The following is a 20,631-nucleotide window of genomic DNA, read 5'->3' as shown; positions in this document are numbered from 1 at the left end:
GAGGTTGACCTCTAAGAAATTGGCAGTGTTAATTTTAAAGTTAGCAAAATGACTATGATGAGTCTGACTGGTGGCACAATGATGACCAAAAGGATCCAGGAATGGTCAAATTGCCATAAATTGCATGCAATTTAATTGCCAAAAGTCCTTTGTGAAAGGAAGTGGATCATAATTAAGCAGCTAATCAATAAAGAAATAAACAAATATGAGAAAGGAAGAACTTTCGGCAACCATCTAAACTGGGTCCATCTTTCTGTGTAGGTCTCTATTTTTTCCTTATTTTTGAAGGGAGACTATTTTATACTCCTTTTAGTCCCCTGTCTCAGCCTTAAAAGCCTCCAGCTCTTCCTGGAGTGTCCTACATCTCTTCAGCTTGCAAAAATAAGTAAATAAATGCTGTGCATATAACAGGTGTCCAATCCCTTTCTTGGACTGAAAAATCAAACAACATTGCATAAGCTTTTGTAATTTAAGATGACAAATCTTCAATGGCAATAAAAGAAATTCTAGTTTTATATCACAAAATGGAAAGTCTTATCTTTCAGATTTTTCCTGATACCTGTGGAAAGACTTTAAAACAATCCAAATAATTTATTAATATTTTAATTTTCTCAAAGAGTCCATTGAGAGACCCTTTAACTCCACGCACAAGGTCTTATGGGTGGAATAGATGATCCTAGGGGCAGGCTGAGCAGCTTAAGGAAATGGCAAAGGCCGGCAGCTGTAGTTCTGGGACCACATGCCAGGCTCAGGGACTCTGGGAAAAAATAGAGAGTTGGATGTTTAAAAAGCCACAATTCTGATACACTGTAAATGCTGTTCAACAGCCACCTGGTAATAAAGTTTCCCATATAAAATTTCCTCTTGGGAGTCTTCCCATTGTATTATCCCTGTTTATTTGATCCTAGGGATGTGTTTTTGAACCTCTGAGTCAGTTTTCATAATTCCATGGAATAGCACCTGTTTATTTTTGCTTTTCCTCTTCCTTTCCCTGCCCTCTCTCTGCACCTGTGGTTTTCCAGATTTTCCATTACTCAGCTTCCACTGGCTTCACAGTGAACCACTGCTCTGCCAACCCTCTAGTGTGTTTCCACTATCAGGAGACAGTCGCTGACACCAGTTTCACAACCTCGTGAAGGACCAAGGGTTAGGAGCCCTCAAAGTTATCAACTTCAAGCACAGGAAGAGTGCAGAGTGGGTGTTAAAGGCTACAACCAAGGCTAGCTATATAGTTTGTGGGGCATAGGACAAAATGAAAAAATGGAGCCCCCATTTATATGGCAGGGGGAAAGCTTATTCCTTTCTTCCATAGTGTCTCTCAACCTATCATGGTGATTTTTGGGTTTGCTGTTTAGTGTTGTGCTTTCTTGGCGTGGGGATTCCCACTGAGAATGCAAACCCTCACAGGTGTCCGTGACCCCATCTTGCAACTCAGAACATACTTGATCCTGACTCTTCTCCTGGGTGTGCCCAGAGCCCGGTCAGGGGCTGAGAATCTGTTCCAGGGTGGCAGGGAGCTGGACTATGTAAGCCAAACCTCCATTGTCCTTTAGACTTGACTTGCCCAACATAAATTCAAAGATAAAATTATTGAGAATCTCCAGATGGTGACTGCAGAGCATCATACTCCAAATACAGGGCTCCCTTCTGAGTGTGAGGCCCGCGGGGGCTGTACCGGTCACACGCCCGCAAAGCTGTCCTGCCTGCCACCTCTCCCTTCTCTTCCTCTCACCTTCCCACTCACACCCTCTTCCTCCCTCCATATTTCTGTTATCTAACCATGACTTCTAAATAATTTGGATCAATTGGTTAAGTTCTATGACATGTCTGTCATCAGAAGTTGGCTACACTGAGCACATCTAAGCTTTCACACCTGCTTTATCAACTTTCGTAAGATTTTTTCACCTGATAATACTTACACATACTTTGAAGCTGTCTAAAACGCATTTAAAACAATCAAGAGACTACCCTGCCTCTTTAAAAAGCACAAACCATTTTTAAAAGAAGGAAAAAAATTATCAGCTCAATTAATTTTGTTTACAACTTTCTGGAAGAGCAAAATAATTCGAGTTGCCAAGATGATTTAAAGGGCAAAATGCCCTGCCAGAATTCTACCTTTGCGTGGAAGAGGGAGCATGAAGCACAGATGGAAAAAACAAAACCCTGCTCCTCAGATTCCTTGCCTGATCCTCGGGGAGTCGTTCTGGAAGCAGCAAGCTGAGAGAGCGACTGTGGCCCAGGCCTGCCGGGTGGCCTCTCCCGGGATCCTGAGCAGCCAATCCCAGGGCGCAGCTCCCTGGCAGCTGGAGTATCACACTGCTTCTCCGGATGAAAGGACTCCCACCGCCTTACCATTTTCCTTCAAAATGCCTTTGGTCCGGAATTTTCTAGCAATTCCTTTGCCTTTCCACCTAGCCCTCACTTGTGACTTTATCATTATATTTTCTTTTCCTTTATATAAGAAGATTCTCTCGGGAATAGTGGTGACATCTACATTTGCTGAGTAAACAGGCTGTGTCTGGCCCCTTTCTAAGCATTTCCATGTACTAACTCATTTAACCCTGACAACAACCCTTTGAGGCAGGCATTCTTATCACCCCCATATTGTAGAGGAGAAAATGGAGGCATGGAGGGTTTAAGTGACCTTGCCCGAAGTCGGAGCCAAGAAGAGGGGAGAGCCAGGACTGACAGTCTGTTTACAGAGCCCTTGTACTTCACCACTATGCCATTCTGTCTCTGATAAAAGGAACGGGCTATGTATTTGATCCTGCATGTTCATAATGGGGGAATGAAAGTGAAAACTGCTGTTTAGACCAGCAACATCAGAAGCAACGATGTGCACCTTGCCAACTGAGACCTTTTTTTAGAGTTCCGTGAATGGTGCTTTAAAAGCCTCCTAGGAGGGTTGCCATGGTGTACCCTCACAAGAATTTGAGAAGCCCTGGAGAGCACTAGTTTGTGGGCTGAGGCCCTGGCTCTCTGGTCTCCTGGTAACAGCATTTGCTTCTCAGCAGTCTGGGCTGAGTGTCAGCCAAATGAAGGCTCCGGGCATGGGAGGCTAGTGAGGGTGAGACCAAGTGAGACCAAGAAACATCAGGCGGGAAGAAATGGGATGATTTCCAGAAGAGCCTTTATGAAGAATGGAGAGTGGTTTTCCCATTGGTGGGAATGTTATTAAATAGGAGAAATAGCAGTACTGAACAGATTCAATTCTTAAGGAGCTCTAGAATTCTGCACTGGGTGGCCAGGTGAGGACAGAGGATTTGTTTGTTTTTGTTGTGTTTGTTTTGATTTCATTCATGGATAATCCATAAGGATGCCTCCATGTACTCTGAAAACTTGCTGGGAACTACCAAGTCCTAGCCATTTTCTCTTTACACCGCATTGTGGCCGGGGGTATGTGGGGGAATGGCTCATAAGAAGCTTTGTCATGAAGAAAGCTGAATTCACGTATAATAATTTGGTACAGGCAGACTGATAAAAAATGAGATGTAAACATCCTGATTGTGGACCCTTTTTAGTCTAGCTGACATTCCAAAGTGTCTTAGTAGGAGATTTAGTACTATTTACTACTTTGTTAATAAATGTTGGGGGAATTAGTTCTATAGTGGCTTCTTCTTGGTGGGAACTCCAATCTCCTTCCTTCTCTCGGAAGCAGGAACCTGTTTGCATCACTTGTCTCTGGATGGTTACTATATGAGCCCAGGGTTTCAGGTCTCAGAGCTCTTTAAAGGGCAGTTTTGTGATGTGACTATAACACTGGCCCATCAGCTCAGCTGGAGCCAGACATGTTAGGCTGAAATAGAGCTGGAAGGGAAAATCTATTAGTCTATGCGACGTGAACATTTGACAGTTTGACAGTTGAGGGTGTTCACTAACCAGAGGAGAAAGGTACCCAATATCCTGGCTTAGAGTCTGGATCAGCTTCATGGTTAGCTCTTTGGATGCAAGGTTTCTGCTTGGCCTTATTCCAGAGGCTACTGTACCCCAAAACCTGGGGTTGACCCTGAAGAACAAGTGGAAGATAGAAATGGGGAGGCATGAGGTATGCTGACCATCAGGTGCTGAATGACTCCATTTCCTAGGTGTTCTAATGCTTACTATGGGGGAAAAAAATCTCCTTTCTTGCATGTTGTATATAGAAAGGTTCTAGCTTCTGCTTCTAGCTATCTAGCAAGATGAAGCTCTCCAGAATATCTCTGCCTTGTCCTTGCTAAAGCCATGACTGGAAATGTTTCTGCTAAAATGGAGCTTAGAAAAGAGTAACTCTGAATAAATATTTGCTGCACAATGAATAAACAAGTAAGACAAGCCTTCTGAACCGCGGGCCAAGCCAAATGGAATAGAGTTTTGCCCATCCTTTCTAGCTTCTCTCTCTTTTCCTCATTATCTCCCTCCTTCCATGATCTTTTAACTTCTTTCCTCCTAGGCGAGTTCCTGTTTTTCTCCCACCCCCTTCCTCTCTATAACCAAGCACTGGGGAGCTAACTTAGCAGGCCACTTCAAGACTCCAGTTTCCTTAACAGTTTAGTCTTTGCTTCCAGGGTAATGGAATTTGTAAACTTGACTTTATCTTTGTTTACTTTGGGCTTTTGTGGCTTTGTAGCCTTCCTCTCATCAAGCACTGGGAGTCATGTGCAGGTGCTGGTGTACTTGGGCACATGACAACCTCCCTGTGTGCTAGAGTCTTACACCTGTGAACTGAGTCGGACTATGTGATTTAATGTGGGCTCTTCCAATTCTAAGTTCTTTCACTTTAGGAACTAAATCCACTTGTATATGACATTTAAAATTATCCTTTGTTGTTCTGTATATATATTTAAGGTTACAGTATATTTATAAGGTTCTGACACAATTCAAATAGTTGACCATAAATCTTCACCACCACAGGAAGGAGGAGGATCCCGTGTTGGAACCCATCACATGCTCAGTCTCAGTCACTAGAGGCCTGTGGATTATATTACAGAGCTCCAAGGGTGCGTGTGTTTTTAATTTCCCTGACCTCATAACCACTTAGTGAATGAGCGAACGTGAAATAATTTTTTGCATTAGTGCAGTTCTTTTCTTTCTACTCTCCCTTGAAAACTCCACTGAAAAGTACTTCTGAAGAAGTTTCCAAATAAACACATTTTCTAGAAAGCAGATGAAAGCACTAGTTGTGAGAATTAAGGGGCAGTAGATGCTTGCCTCACCAGTAACCTGCCATTAAATTAGGTATCCTAGAATTTCTGCGGTTAGAAAAAAACTCCCTGGTATTAAGACTTTGCACTTCTGGAAGTCTCAGTTAAGCTGAAAAATGGTTTTCCACAGAAAGAACCCAATAAACCATTTATCCCATTGGCCGAAATGGGTAAGTTCATTGGACAGAATTCAATGAAAACCTCTTTGAAGACCTATGAGTCACAAAGATCTGTTCTGGTCTTGATTGACATCTACAAGAATAAGGTACATTATTCAGTCTAGAAAGGGAGAAACGGGCAACCCACTTATCCTAGAAGACTATCCTAGAAGATTGTTCCCTCCAGTCCTAGAAGTAAGAAAGTACTAGATAGACAACATGGAGGAAACAATTCCGAAAGGGAGTCAGTGAAGGTGGCATTGAGTTGGGCCTTGAAAAATAAGAAGGAATAAGAAAAATTCTGCAGGGAGAAGGCATGACGTGGTAGCGCAAGAGGAGAGAAGTGTTTCACCAGAAAAGAAGAATGTGACCAAGGTGAAGATGGAATGAGTCTCTTTGATGTGTTGGGGGGATTGTTACTATTCCAGTGTGATTAGAGGAAAGCCCCTCTGGGCTCAGGCGAAAAGGTCTGGGTGGGGGTGGGATGAGGTGTGGTTGTTTACAGCAGTACATGCTAAACCAACCAATTTGTTTGTTTACCACAAAATGGAACTCATCCAAGGATTTTGAGCCAAGGAACAACAGTGACCATAATTGCTTTGGTATAATAGAAGTTGTGTTAGTATATTCCTTTGTGATTTGTAGAAGAAGCACTTGATGCAATTTGAGAATAGATTGAAGAAGGAAAGGGCTGAAAGTAGGAATCCAGCCACTGAAACTGTTTACGTGAGAGATGGTGGAAGTTTGATTTGAGGAAGTGATTGTGGGTGTGCTAAATAGTCTCCATTTGCTCTTCCAGGTTTATTCTCCATCTTTTCCCATCCTGCTCTCCACTCTTTAGCATGTACGAGTTGCATTAAATGGGCTCCTTTGCCCTTTGGCTTCTGGTTGTGTTTGGCCAGTGAGTGGCACTGAAAGGAAACAGATGCAGGAGGAAAGGGATTGGGGTGTGTGTATCCTTCCATTTTCTCCCTGCTAGGCCATGGTTTGGTTATTCCACCAAAGGCTACAGTTCCTGTCCTGGGTCCTAATATAGCTATAGCTCTTGTTGTCTTAGTAACCATTCCTTTCCATGACCTTTTAGGCCCAGATGCCCAGCAGCCTGCTGTTGTGTGTAAATAGCCTCTTTATGAATCACTGCTCTGCTAATCCCATCTGAGTGGGCTGTATGTTTCCTGTTGGGGCCCTGACCTGTGTGGAGGGGGTAGAAAGGAGGGGACAGAGATGCGCAACCTGAGAAGGTAGAACTAGCATGGAAGTGAAGGGTTATAAGGAAGGAGTGTTCACAGACCATGTGGAGGCCTTGGGCTTGAGTTGCTGGGAGGATGGGAATTGGACAGGAAGGAGTGACTATGAATTCAGTTTGATCATGTTGAGTTTTAAGTATCTGTGGAAATGTGTGGGGAGATGCTTGGTAGAGCTGGAAATTTGAGTCTAGAGTTCAAGAGAGAGGTCAGAGCTGAGTTATGGATCTGCATATTTTTTGAACAGAATGAAAGTGTAATGATGGGCTTTCTGAGGAAGAGGGAGAGAGAAAAAGATGGATGACAGGTCTTCTCCAGTGTGGATGAGGGAGAGGGAAGTGAGGCTGAGATATACCTGTGTAGACTCTTGATAAGTTAGTGTCATCACAGATAGGCAAGAACATGCCCCTACAGGACTGAGAAGCCATCGAGGGAGGTTGGATGGGGAAAGGGCTCTGCTCAGCAGAGAGCCAAGCAGTGGAGTCTCCTGGGAAGATGGGGGAAGCGAATGAGGGCAATGCGCCCACGGCGGGGCACCGCCAGCTACCAAAGCACCTGAGAACTGGGGGCAGAGGTCGAACTTAGTTTACTTCGTAGGCCCAGTGTTTTAAATCTTGACTACTTTGGTCATCTGGGTCTGACAGAGGCATTATTATCTCGGAGTGCTAGAGCATTAAGTGTGGTCTCATACTGTCCAAGAGAAAAGCAGGAAGATCAGTGAAAACAATAAATGACAATGGGAAATAGACTCATTCATGTGGAAAAGCTTTAAAAGGAGCACGATGCTGGTCCTGTGTTGTAAATGAACAAGAAGGCTAAAGGAGGATAGTGTAATCACGATTTCAGCCAACATTTGCAATTACCCTTGGCCTTTACAGAGTAAAGGGAAGAACACACCACTTCTGACTTTACTGGCAACCACAGGGAGGGAGAGTGCCCAGTTCCCCCAGAGCTGTGGTTCTTAAACCTTTGGGGATGGTCACCAATCCTCATTGAGGAATTAAAGAAAGCTGTGGACTCCTTCCTCAAGAAAATGCATCTAACATACTCACATACAGAACTACATGAAACTGTAGGAATTCTAGAAGTGACCTGTCTTGGTAATCTTTTCAGCCCCAATGCCAGATATATAGCAGGTGCTCAAGCAACATTCAGTAAGCAATTGAGTACATAAATGAGTGAGGCATTAGGCTACTACAAAATCACGGTTACAATGCCAATGTCTTAGGCAGGGGTGGATAAGGTGTTAGTGCCCATTAATATGAATTAATTTATCATTCTGGTTTCCAACCCTCACTGCACATTACAAGCTCCTTGGGGGAGAAGAAGCTTTAAAAAATATCGATGCCTGGGCCCCATCACAGAACAACTGACTGAAAATCTAAGGGTGTGGAGTCTGAATATTAGTATTGTTTAAAAGCTCTTCAGATGATTCTAATATGCAGACAGGACTGAAATCAATGTAGGAGGTTAAAAGCTGTATCAGTTAGTTGGAAGAGGTAATATGAAGATGTGGGTATGACGACTAAGCTGTCATGGAGGAAATCAGGAACCATAACAAGAATGGTAATGTCCCACAATCACACAGCACATGACAGATCACTGTCACCCGCATGGTCTCATGTGTACTGCAAAGACACTGACAGGTAAGCCAAGCAGGTACTGGTGATTCTAGGTCTGCCAATGCAAACTCAGATTTTCTGAATTTGAGTACATTGTTCTTTTCATTTTGCCAGATTGTCTCTGTGAGGATAAGAACAAGTTTTCTTACCCCTGAAGAGCCCAGCTTAGAGGGTCTATTATTTCACAAGCACTGCTGATGATTCCATTGCAAGGCCAGGTAGAAAGCAGCTACGCTAAACTGGGGGTGAAGTGGAGGAAGTGGGAGCAGAGGAGGCTCGTCAGTCAGAATTACTTGTAGAGATTTTTTTGAAAATGCACATATTTGAACCCCCTCCCAGATCTATGGAATCAGAATGCAAAGTTGATGAGGGTGAATATACAGAAGACACTTGATGCCACTCTCACCTCAGCTGAGAAGCAGCTCACACAGGACAGCTCTTGGATGCAGTAGGGCTACTGCTGCGGTGGTGGCTCCCATCCAGCCAGAGGACAGGGCCCCGGGTGGAACTGGCACAAGAGGGTGGGGTGGGTGACTGGATATTGAGTGTATGTAGGAGGGTACCAAGGGCAGGTGGGGGTGGCAAAACAAGCCTTGCTCACTTCACAGTTTTGCACAGGGCTGGTCCCGGTACACAGTAACTGAAGCCACGGTTAGAGAGACAAAAACAGAGCAGTTTCCAAATCACTTCTGTTTTCCCCTTACCTCAGGCACATATGTCAACCCTGAGAGCACCAGGTGCCTGTCTCTGGTGTGCTTGGCACATGAAAACACCTGAATGAAACCACTGTCAGGGCAAGTGGAGACTGCTCTCACAGGGATCCTGGCAGCAGTCCAGCAAGGTTGCCCTCCCTGGGCTGATGGAAATAAACAGTGGGGATGCCTATGCTTGGGCACCAAAGACAGATGGCCTGGCAAAGATGAACAGCACCAATCTCCCATGAAGGCCAGAAGAAATAACTCTTTTAATCATTCCCCTTGAAAATAGAAAGCACTTCAATAAATATTAGCTATGACCATTCGTTCACCTTATTCTCAGTTTTCTCCTCTTTGGACCGTAGATTTCTTGGGCCTGTTCTGATTTCTTTGGTCATGTGTACTGATAAAGTCTCCCTTTCATGACAGTGAGGTAGGGTCATGAGCTGTGATTTTCATTGTTCAGCACAGAAGCTGAACACCTGGAATAACTCTGCTTTGGAGGATTTGGAAGGAAGAAGAGAATCATATGGTCCAAAGACTTTGAAGGGATTTTCCTAGGAAATCTTTGAGGGTTTATTGTGATGCAGTGAGCCAGTAGTAGTGAGAGAGAGGAGGGGTGTGTGTGTGTGTGTGTGTGTGTGTGTGTGTGTGTTTGAAGGGATTTTCCTAGGAAATCTTTGAGGGTTTATTGTGATGCAGTGAGCCAGTAGTAGTGAGAGAGAGGAGGGGTGTGTGTGTGTGTGTGTGTGTGTGTGTGTGTGTGTGTGTGTGTTTGAAAGGATTTTCCTAGGAAATCTTTGAGGGTTTATTCTGATGCAGTGAGCCAGTAGTAGTGAGAGAGAGGAGGGGTGTGTGTGTGTGTGTGTGTGTGTGTGAGAGACAGAGGAGGGGTGTGTGTGTGTGTGTGTGCGTGCGTGTACCTGTCAAGTTGGGCTCTACCTAACATCTCATAACTCCTCTCCCTCTGTACCTTGGCAGAGATTCTTCTCAACAACTGACATATCCAAATCCTCCAAAGTGACAGGTTTCCTGTTGTCCCTCTGGATATGAATGGACAGGAAGAGGGCATCTGATTTGCGCTTTCATACACATAAGTGCTGTATCAGTGAGGGGGATGCACCTTTGATAATTCCATCTTTCAGGTCTGACAGAGAATTGTTAACACTCCTTTACACCATTTAAACTTGAGACAAGTCTACTGGCCAGTTTCTCACCTGGACTGCCCAGTGGAGAGCTGTTTTAAAATCTTTATCCACAAGCGTGGGGTCTGCCCCCTTCTTCAGCAGCATTTGGGTGTGTTGAGGCCGGTTGTGGAAAGCTGCCCAGTGTAGTGGTGTCATTCCCTACAAAAACACAATCAGAGGGGGTAGAGATGAGCAGAGGCTATCAGGAAAGAAAATGGAGCTCATAAATTCTCCGCAGGCCCGAGGGCCATCACCAAATACATTAGTTGCTGACTGTCAGTTCATGTATTCCTTAAGCCATTCATTTAACAGATATTTATTTGAGCTTCTGCTCTTGTGCCAGGCAAATAAGTGTTGAAGATATTATAGTAAATAAGATAAACAACATCCTTGCCCTCATGGGAACTGAACTTAGAAGTAAGTAGAAGAAAGACAATAAATGCACACAAATGAGCCAAAGGATTTTCCAGGTTGCTGAATGCCATAAAGAATACACACAGGATGCTGCAATAAAGTAACAGCAGGAGCGACTGCTCTGCATGAGACTCTATGAGCTGGTCTTGGAGAAGAAAGCAGGAAGCACCAAGTGACAGAGGCAGGCCCCTATGGCTGGAGTTACACTGGGGTGCCATATCCCATCATGAGGGCAGGGGTACTGTTTTACTGCAGTATTCCCAGTGACGACGATGGAGTCCAGAAAAACTGAATGAATGACTGAGTGAATGAGGGAATAATGAATGGATGGATGGATGGATGGAGGGGGAATGAGTAGAGCTGTGTGAGATGAGGTTGGAGAGGGAGGCAGGGCTGATTCGGGGATGGGGATGGGGGATACCCACCCTGTATAAGGCATTTGGATTTTATTCTGAACTCAGTGGAAAGTCAGTGAAGGGTTTTAAGCAGATGTTGAGATGATCTGATTTACACTGTTTGGAAGAATACTGTGTCATCTTGGAAAACAGATCTGTATGAGTCAATCTAGTGAATCCTAGCTTATTTCAGAGATTGAGGTTACACACTTTAGGTATCATTTAATAATAAAATCAGCTTATGCTGGGAAATTATGCTGGGTAGCCAAAAAGAACCAGTATTATTTGGGAGTGTTCTATGAAGAGATGGCCTCTTCTCCTTGCCCATGCCTCTCAGTTACATGAAATATATCTAAAATGACTCTGGATCAAGATGCCTGGTAAAGGGGGTGACAGGCATGATCTTTTAAAGCTTCTCTTTTTATAGTCATCTCTGTAATAACATAAAGATAAGAGCTACTACCATGGCCTTCTCTGCTCCATCCATCATAAGCTGAGGGGAGGAAGGAGGCCTCTTCCTAGTTAGGAATGCAGGGTTAATATTATCCCAGAGTTAATCTCTATTGATTCAGAGACATTTATGAGTTCTTATGTACAGTATCTCATTTAATCCTCCAAATACTCTCTGGATTCAGTATTGGGGTGAAGTCTGCTACATGTTCACCAAACTAGACTTTGTCTTCCTTCTGGGCATGCAGCCTCCCAACAGAGAGGTGTGGCCACGAGACTGAGTCCTGACCATTATTGCAATGCGGACAGAGGAATGGAAGCCCTCTCCAGGCCTGCCTCGAAAACAAAACCCATGTGGTCTGCCACAACTTCTCTCTGTCCTCATCTGACAGCTGAATGCAGAGGACAGCCTGGAGAAAATGCCAGAACAATGTGATTTTAAAGTCCAGGACCCTGATTGGAAAGGCAGAATAGGGCCACCCCATCAACCAGCACTGCACTATGATTAACGCAAGAAATAAACTTTCATTGTGTCAAGCCACTGAGATTTTGAGTTGTTTACCATGGCAGTTGGCCAACTCGTACAAGTACTACAGTCCTTCTGATTTTGTAGAAGAGAATGCTGAGCTCTAGAGAAGTTCCCAAATCTGAGTGAGGATGGAACCGAATCTAGGGTCTGAGGTTTGCGAGGTGCTGGGATAAAAATGTTAAATCTCCTTGACCAGTTCTGTATTCTAAATCATTAAATTATGATCTGCTTTCAAGTTTCAAGTTACAAGTGTCATATAACACTGAGCCTCCAGAGATACTCTTAAGCATATTTCAAGAAATTGGTCCCATATGGAAAAGAATGTGGTCTAAAAGCAGGGAACTTCTTGTTCTCATGCTGACAGCTGAGTGTTTACTTGGGAGTCAGGAGTGTTCAGTGCATTTCAATGGGTCCTTTTCATTTTCAGTTTGGCTCACTGGAATTAGAAATCTGGAGTTAAAGGAAAAAGATTCTTTTTGTTATGCATGGATTTTCCCTTTCCAGTGCTGAGTCCCACTTGCTTCAGTGTCATTGGCTTCATGAAAAAGTGCCACCAGAATCCCAGGATTAAAGACATCAAAGACAATTTTGGAGTCACTGGAGCATAAGCATGAGGGCAGGTCCTTGTCTTCCTGCCTGAATCACTGAGTAGAATAGTGCCAGGCACATTGTAGATGGTAAGTAATAGATGAATAAATGACTTCTTACTGTCCTTGATAGAATTTTTTGCTTTTGCAAAACCTGGCTTTAGTTTTAAACATCAGATATGCAAGAAAGAAAGGCAAAACGTGACTTCTCTGTTATAGAAAATGAACTTCTCTGATATGATCATTGTTTCCAACTCATCCATTGAAATCTGGTAGAAATTTTGATGAGTTCTCCAAATTAGGTACATGGCAATCACTATAGGCTGAGATATGATTTAGTGATGTGAGAATTTGGTGTGAAAATGCAGTTATGGATTAAACTTTGATTATTTCCTGTATTAATCCTCCTCTTCTAAAGACAGTTGCTAGGCTTCAAGAGTTATTCCCTTAAAGCAACCCCTCTCTCCCAATCCCTGCCAAAATGCAAACCCAACTCCTGTGTGCTTTGGTTAAGGAGTCGGGTGGGGAGGAGCACCACCATTTTTCATCATATACCTACTTGGTGAATATATTTAAAAATATTTAAAAAGAAATTTATAAAATAAAAATTTATATTTATATAAAAACACATAAAAAAGAAATTTATATATGTTACCTTATTGAATCTTTACAACAGTCCTAAGGGATAGGTATTTTTAGGACCATTTTACAGGTGAGGAAACTGAAACATAGGTTAAGTAATTTGTCTGAGGCCATTTACTGGGTACATGGCAGCGCTGGGATTCAAATTCAGGTCTCTCGGACCCTGAAGACAAATGTGCTATCCACATATCACGCTGGTAGGTTTTCATTCTAGAAATGAGTTCAAATGCTGGAAAGTTCTTTTCTTTGTGATTTTAGCTGGATTTAAGGTCTTCTAAGTTTCAAGAATGGTGGTTCTCACTAGTGTAAGGGTTGCCACCCTATATTATTATTTGTTTCATTTGGCATCACCTCTAGGCTTTTCCTAAAAGCATAGCTGGCAAGTATTTATACTTATAAGGTATTGAGATATATGTACATATAAACCCCCTACCATGCAACCTTCACCCCTCCCTGACCCCATCCCAGAATTTGGGAGCACTGGCAGAAATAACTAGTGATCATCTGAGTGGCTTCAGATCAAGACTTGAATTGAGCTGTTACTTCTCTAAATAATAATGACTAACCCTCCCCCCCTCATACTATATATACTGTAACAACTTGCAAACATTTAGTTAAGTCAAGGGAAATTTTCTGTTGCTATTTTTTTTCAATTGGGCTATTGAGAAGTAAAAATAAATCCTCTTAGAGGTAGTAATATGAAAACCAAAACTTTCAAAATCAGCTCAAGTGCAGCTCTTGGTATTGCACAACACACTTTGTTTAGGGAACTTATTTCTACAACTGCCCCGTTCTCCCTCCTTCAGCTTCTGCTGAGCTGGCAGACATCACAGTTGTGTTATGTTAAGACACTGGTGACCACTCATGGGGCCGACTTCAAGCTTGGAAACTGGCAGCTGTCCTGAGGTGACAGATCATGGTTAAGCTGTGACACGCTTAAAGGCTGTGGCTTATTCAATGTGTGTGGTATGCCCACTGGGCCGAGCACACGAGAGATGTTCAAGATGTGATCACAGAAAGAATTAATTAGTGAATTTCAGCTTATCAAGACCTCCTTGGATGCATGGGCATATAAAATACTAGAGTCTGTCAAATGCCCAGTCTCTCGTGTCCAAACTGTGGAGATGTTTTCTACTAGATGTTCCCTGGAGTTTCATTGAGGACTCAGTCGGGCCTTTGAAGCACTCAAGGACTGAAAACTGTAGGAGTCACTTGAAGATATGTTGTAACAAACACCCAGATGGCTGTGGTGGCAGTGAAATGACACTTTTTTTGAAAAACAGAACATACTGGGTCAAAGAGTAAAGAGTAACTCACAAACACAACTCTCCAGAATGTTTTGAAGGGAAATGTTAAGTTTTAGTTGACTTAGGATCCATTTCGAGATTGCTGATAGGACTAAATGTGTCATAACTGATGGGTGCACAGCAGGGGTGCTTTGGAACAGCACTTCGTGCACATGAGTAATTCGGTGCCTTGAGCCTGTGCCACCGAAATTTCAGTTAAGGGTTTGCAAGTCCTACCAGCGTCTCAGAACCTTTTTTTTCCAAAACCACTGTAACTTTTTGTGTTTGCTGAACCAGAAATCTGATTAAGTGCTTAGCAGTTTTCATGTTTCACAACTGTACTTTCAGACTAGCTCTAATAGACACTGAAAGGTACAGAGAGGGAAACGTATGTGGCCAGGTGCTTGCTGCATCCCTTGACTTGGTGCACTGGGTGACAGAATTAAGCAGGTGGCAAAGAGGTCAGCAAAACAATTTTATACCCTTCAGAGGACCTCCTATAAAGGATCTAGAATTTCATTGAAGTTCAGCTTGGATCTGCTTGACACTGTAAAATTCACATACTATTAACCTCCCCTCACAAAAGTTACAGAATGAGGAATGGAATGGAATAAAGATATACTTGAAAAAAAACTTTTAAAAACTACATGGTTAGATGTATAGTAATGAAAGCCATTTTCTTTAATTATTATTTGGAAAAAATCTTACAATTATAGATCACAAAGATTAGTAAATTCATTCATTGTCTCTGTTTTAGAGTTTTTTAACCTGGATAAGCATTGCATATCTCAATAGCCAACGATCATAATTGAAGACTAAAAATAATCTGAGGTTGGATTTTAGGACATTAGGAAAGGCTACTAATAAATGATATTCTTTAAAAACTCTCACTCCTTCCCTATTAAAATGACAAAAATAATGTATCTAACAAAAATATCTTTTGATTTTCATAATTTAAATGAGACACTAATGCAAGAAAAACAATATAAATTAACTTAGGTCAAGAAAGTACAGAAGCAAATTCTAACAAGAACCTAAGTGGTTGTATTTATTTTTCAACTGAACAGAGTACCTACATTCTTCTGCACTAAATCATGAACTATTAGAGTAGGGATCAAACCTATATAAGGCAAGGTAGGTACTTAAAACATTTTTGAATGCATAATAATATGACTATTTTCCCATTCTAAGTAGATCACTTTGAGAGGCCCTACAATTATTTCACTCATTGCTCAAAATGTTTTTGGAAGTTTTTTTTGGAATTACTGCTATAGCAGGGTTCTAGCCATAGACAGAAATCAGGCTTTGTGTGAGCTTAGATTTGAGGAATAAATTACATCTTTTCTTCACTGATTTCTAATTGAAATTGAGCATCTTCTTCTATTATGAATATAGGCAACAACTCAGTGTAGTGTTAACAATACCCATGTCTTTGCCAGTAATATAAATCACAGATACTTTAGTATTCACATTAGTTATTACAGATAGCTCCAAATATTTACCTACTGTAAAGTTATATTAGCTATTGGTCCTACCACAAAATCCTCTTATTTAATGCACTAATAAAATAGCTTGCCTATTACTATTATAATTTGTTCTTTAAAATATTTTGTAACTGTTTTTCAGCACAAGTGGTTTGTTTTGTAATCCTGCATATTTTATTGTATGTAATTTCAAATATTTTTCTGAGAAGGGATCCATAGGCTTCCCCAGTACAACAAAGGTGTTCACGTTATAAAGATGGATGAGGACTCCTGCCCTTGAGTCTACTGCACACCTTTTGAATATCCCAAATGATATAAAATCTTAAATTTTTTTTGAGAGTAGATTTTGGAAATAATTAAAAGTCACCTGGAAGGTCAATTCTGATTAATAAAATGGATAACTGAGTTGGGTCAACAAAATAGAGAAAGGGCCAGTAAAGAAAAAAATATGACTTTTTCTTGAATTTAATAATTTAATTTTCTATCTACACACATATATAAATATAGGAAGGGCTTTACTAGGCGTAAGTTACTGAGCTACATTCGGGATAAAAGATAGACAACGACATGGCCTGCTTCTAGAAATTTATAGGGAGACGGGGGTGGGGGCAGTGGGAAGTGATGGCTCCTAAGAGTAGTGACTCTACTCCATTTTTTAAAGGTGTTCATTTTTAGCATAAAAATTCTGGAGCATTAAAAAATATGCTTTACCTTTTGCTAACTCTAAAGTAAAAAGATGTCCAGAGTCAGTCACTGCTTCTGTTGATTTTGCCTTTATAATCTTTGCTTGTATAGTTTAGGAATATTGTAAGAGGATTTAATGCTAAGAATTATATCCAAAATTTCACATCTGTTTTTACAACTTGGATCTATTTTCTCAGAGAGCTGTTATAATGGAAGTTTGGTTTGTCAAGCCACTCACAAAAATCTACTTACATCAGAACATGCTTTTAATATGGGATCAACAACATATACTAAATACATGCATAACAGTACTTCTCTGAATAAATGCATTCAAAGTTGTAACCTAGTTACCAATAGCTCACAGCCCCTCTTGCTGGGGCACTCTTCCTATCAAACTAAAATGAGAGCAGTAGAGGTTATTTCCAGGAGTTTAGCAACTTGTTAACTCCCAGTACCTGCAATAGACCACCTTCCTCTCTGTTAATGATTCCCTGAGGTCCAGAAGAACAAAGGCATAAAGGACAGACAATCTGACCCATCTCGCCTTTCCCACAGTGGTAAACTCGGAGTGTGGATAGCTTCTAAATAAGTTACTTTAATCAGTGTGGTTAGTGAAACAGGAAAAAACAAATGGCTCACTGGAACAGAACAAAGAGCTCAGAAATGGAACCACATACTTAAAAAAAAAATCTTGTAACAGACTAAAAGAAAAATTTAGTGTAATGTAGCCATGGCCCTGGAAGTAGCAAGGTCTTCTTTAAAAGAACACCAAAAGCAAAAGCATTAATGGACAAGAATGATCACTTTGGTTGTATCATATTTTAAATTTCTGTAAAAGAAAATGCATCATGAACAGTTCTAAAATAAGCATCAGACTGTGAAAAAAATCTTTGCATTTGAACAGCAAAATTAAGAATATAAAATAAACTCCTATGAATCCATAAGAAAATGACAAGAAACCCAACAGATGAATGGATAAAGGATCTGAACAGGCAAAGTACACAAGAAGATATGATAGAACTTTATACCTATGAAATGATGTGCAATCTCATTAGTTATCAGTGGAATACAAATTAAAACAAGAAAATTCAACAACAGGAAAACAAGGACAGGCGCCCTTTTATACCATATGTGGAACTATAGATTGATAGAGCCATTTTAGAAAAACAAGGCATGTGTATTAAAAATAAAAATGTACACTCTCTACTGTATGATAATTCTTCTTCTAGATAAATGCTTGTGTAAAATATTCAAGGAGGCTTGTACAAGAACACTCTTCAGTGTTTGTGATGGTGAAAATTGGACAACCTAAATATCCATTCACAAGGGAACAGCAAATTAAATGGAGGTATTTTCATAGGGTGGAATATTATGTGACATTATGAAGCCAGATCTATGTGTATCAACATGGGAGGGCTCTAAAATATATTATTGAATGAAACAACAAAAGTTGCAGGACAACACACAGAATGTGATACCTTTTAAGCTATACTCTGTGGTGTCTATGAACATATGTAAGAGATTGGAAAAGAGACACATCAAACAGTGGTTACTTGGGGGCTGAGGTGGTAGAAGTAATCAAGGACTTCCTAGTATTACTTCTAATATTTAAATTCTTAAAAAGCAAATGTGTTCATGTAATTACTTGTGTAAGTGAAAACTAATGATACCAAAAAATAGTTTGTCACTGAGCCCAGATCAGGATAGCCTCTAAAGTGATATTCACTCCCTGATATAAAACACTGTCACATTTTGTTGTCCTTGAGCAGTTAAAGAATGGCTTCAAAAATGGATTTTTTCTCTCTTCTTCTCTCTATTCTTTAGTTTCAGTTTACAATCTAATCTCTCTCTTAATGATGTTAGATTTCTACTAATTGATTGTTTAATCTTTCATTATTATTGTGATAAGCTTGGGAGGCCGCCTTATGTGAATTATTTGAGAAGCCAAATAATTTCCTTCATACTTCACACTATGTAGAGGTGTGCCTAGCTCTTTCTCTTGTCATGAGGAAGCCATAATGGTTCACCAGCACTGCGAACTTTTACCCTTTCCTTCATTTCTTTTGCCTTTGCTGTGTTTTGCTTCCTGTTATTTAGCAGATGTAGGGTGTGTGTGTGCCCACGCTTTAACTGTCACCCCTCATATATAATGGAGACTACATTGTGCTTGGAACTCACTGGAAAAATGATTGAGGGGGGTCAGAGTAAGCAATGCTTGTTGAGAACACTGAGAAGCCAAATGCAGGGATTCCACCAAGGTACTGAATGAAAAAAAAAGCCCGGGCAATGTTCTTTCCACTTCAGAATTGTCCTTCTTTCCCAGGGGCAAAAAGCTTCTAGCCCTTGCAAATTTTTATAGATTGGCTCACCCAAACAATGACATCGATATGTACATAATGAACAATACAGGCAAGCATTAGCAGTTGGCTTCAGATGTTTTCAGACATAACTTGGCATGGCTTGAAGAGGAAACTGGGACTCTGGGTGGGAAGGGTTCATTTTGAGGCCCCCGCTCTCTGCACTTAAAAGTTAAGAGTCAGAATGCAGATGCAACAGCAGGAGGAACATCTGAGAGGTCACTTTGCAGAGATTTTCCAATAGGTACATACTATCTGAAAAGTGTTAACAATTGCCACTCTTATAAGGATCTGTGTCTCTTTTCAGTGTCTCCACCAGCCAGGGGCCTGTGGGGGTGGGGAAAATAGGGAACTATCACTTTGTTGGTGGACGGTTGCTCAGCTGAGGGTGGACAGAGTTGGAGGTCTGTAAAGGGAATTTAGCTTTAAGGTATGAATGACTAAATTTACCCCCTTCCTAATAAGCCTCAGTTTCGGGGGTGAGGGTAGGAGTTGGAGGTAGAAGAAGTGGTTGTCAACTTTCCTAAAGTCTCGAAGTTGGTGATCAGCTGACATAGGCTGCTACCACTCAAGCTCCCTGCTTTCACACCATGGGTAGGATGTGATCAGTGTCCTTTCTCATCTCTGGTTCTCCTTTTTAAAGCAGAAGCTTACAGTGTCATCCTCTCTCTTCTGGGGTTTTGCTTTAAACCACTGAAGACACAGGGAGTGAAAGCAGTATGTGACCACCGAGTCAGGGAGGTGTCCAACCTCAGACCTGTGCTGTGAAACAGGGGCTTTTTGATGTGGTCATTAAATGCTAAGTCAGCCAGGAGGAAGCCCTTAACAAGAAAGAAAGGGTGGGAGGCAGGGCACCCCGCTGTCTATGGCCAGCTGGCTTCCTTGAAAACTGTAATTTAGCATTTTGGGATATATGCATTTTTCAATGCTATCAGACTTCTGAAGTTATCACACAATCTTGGTGAAGAGTAGCCAAATCAAGCACATATTTATAAAATATTCCATTAAAAACCAGGTATTTAAATTGGTTCTAAGAAGCTTGTTAAAGAAATCAGGCTGGCCAAAAAAACATGTGCACCCCTATGTTTATCGCAGCACTTTTTACAATAGCCATGATATGGAGGCAACCTAAGTGTCCATCTGTAGATGAATGGATAAAGAAGATGTGGTACATATACGCAATGGAATAGTATTCAGCCATAGGAAAGAAACAAATCCTACCACTTACAACAACATGGATGGAGCTGGAGGACATTATGCTCAGTGAAATAAGCCAGGCAGAGAAAGACTAATGCCAAATGATTTCCCTCATTTGTGGAGTATAACAATGAAGCAAAACTGAAGGAACAAAATGGCAGCAGACTCAGAGACTCCAAGAATGAACTAGTGGTTACCAAAGGGGAGGGTGTGGGAGGGTGGGTGGGGAGGGAGGGAGAAGGGGATTGAGGGGTATTATGTTTAGTACACATGGTGTGGGGGATCACGGGGAAAACAGTATAGCACAGAGAAGGCAAATAGTGAGTCTGTGGCATCTTCCTGCGCTGATAGACAGTGATTGCATTGCGGTATGGGTGGGGACTTGATAATATGGGTAAATGTAGTAACCACATTGTTTTTTCATGTGAAACCTTCATGAGAGTGTATATCAATAATGCCTTAATAAAAAATTAAAAAACAAAACAAAAACAAAAACAAACAAAACAAAAAGAAATCAGGC

The 20,631-nt window shown here is 41.4% G+C and overlaps 1 protein-coding gene across 1 annotated transcript in view; it reads right to left on the bottom strand.

The window, feature by feature from the left end:
• Window positions 1–20,631, bottom strand: part of ANKRD55 (ankyrin repeat domain 55) — a 410,557-nt gene that overhangs the window by 24,655 nt on the left and 365,271 nt on the right. Inside the window, 1 exon segment of the mRNA XM_017651031.3 lies at window positions 10,117–10,245. Coding sequence (XP_017506520.3) covers window positions 10,117–10,245 — 129 coding nt within the window.

The sequence above is a fragment of the Manis javanica genome, chromosome 1, assembly GCF_040802235.1.
Source record: "Manis javanica isolate MJ-LG chromosome 1, MJ_LKY, whole genome shotgun sequence".
In the NCBI taxonomy this organism is placed as follows: Eukaryota; Metazoa; Chordata; class Mammalia; order Pholidota; family Manidae; genus Manis; species Manis javanica.
This window is presented reverse-complemented; position numbering and strand designations above follow the sequence as displayed.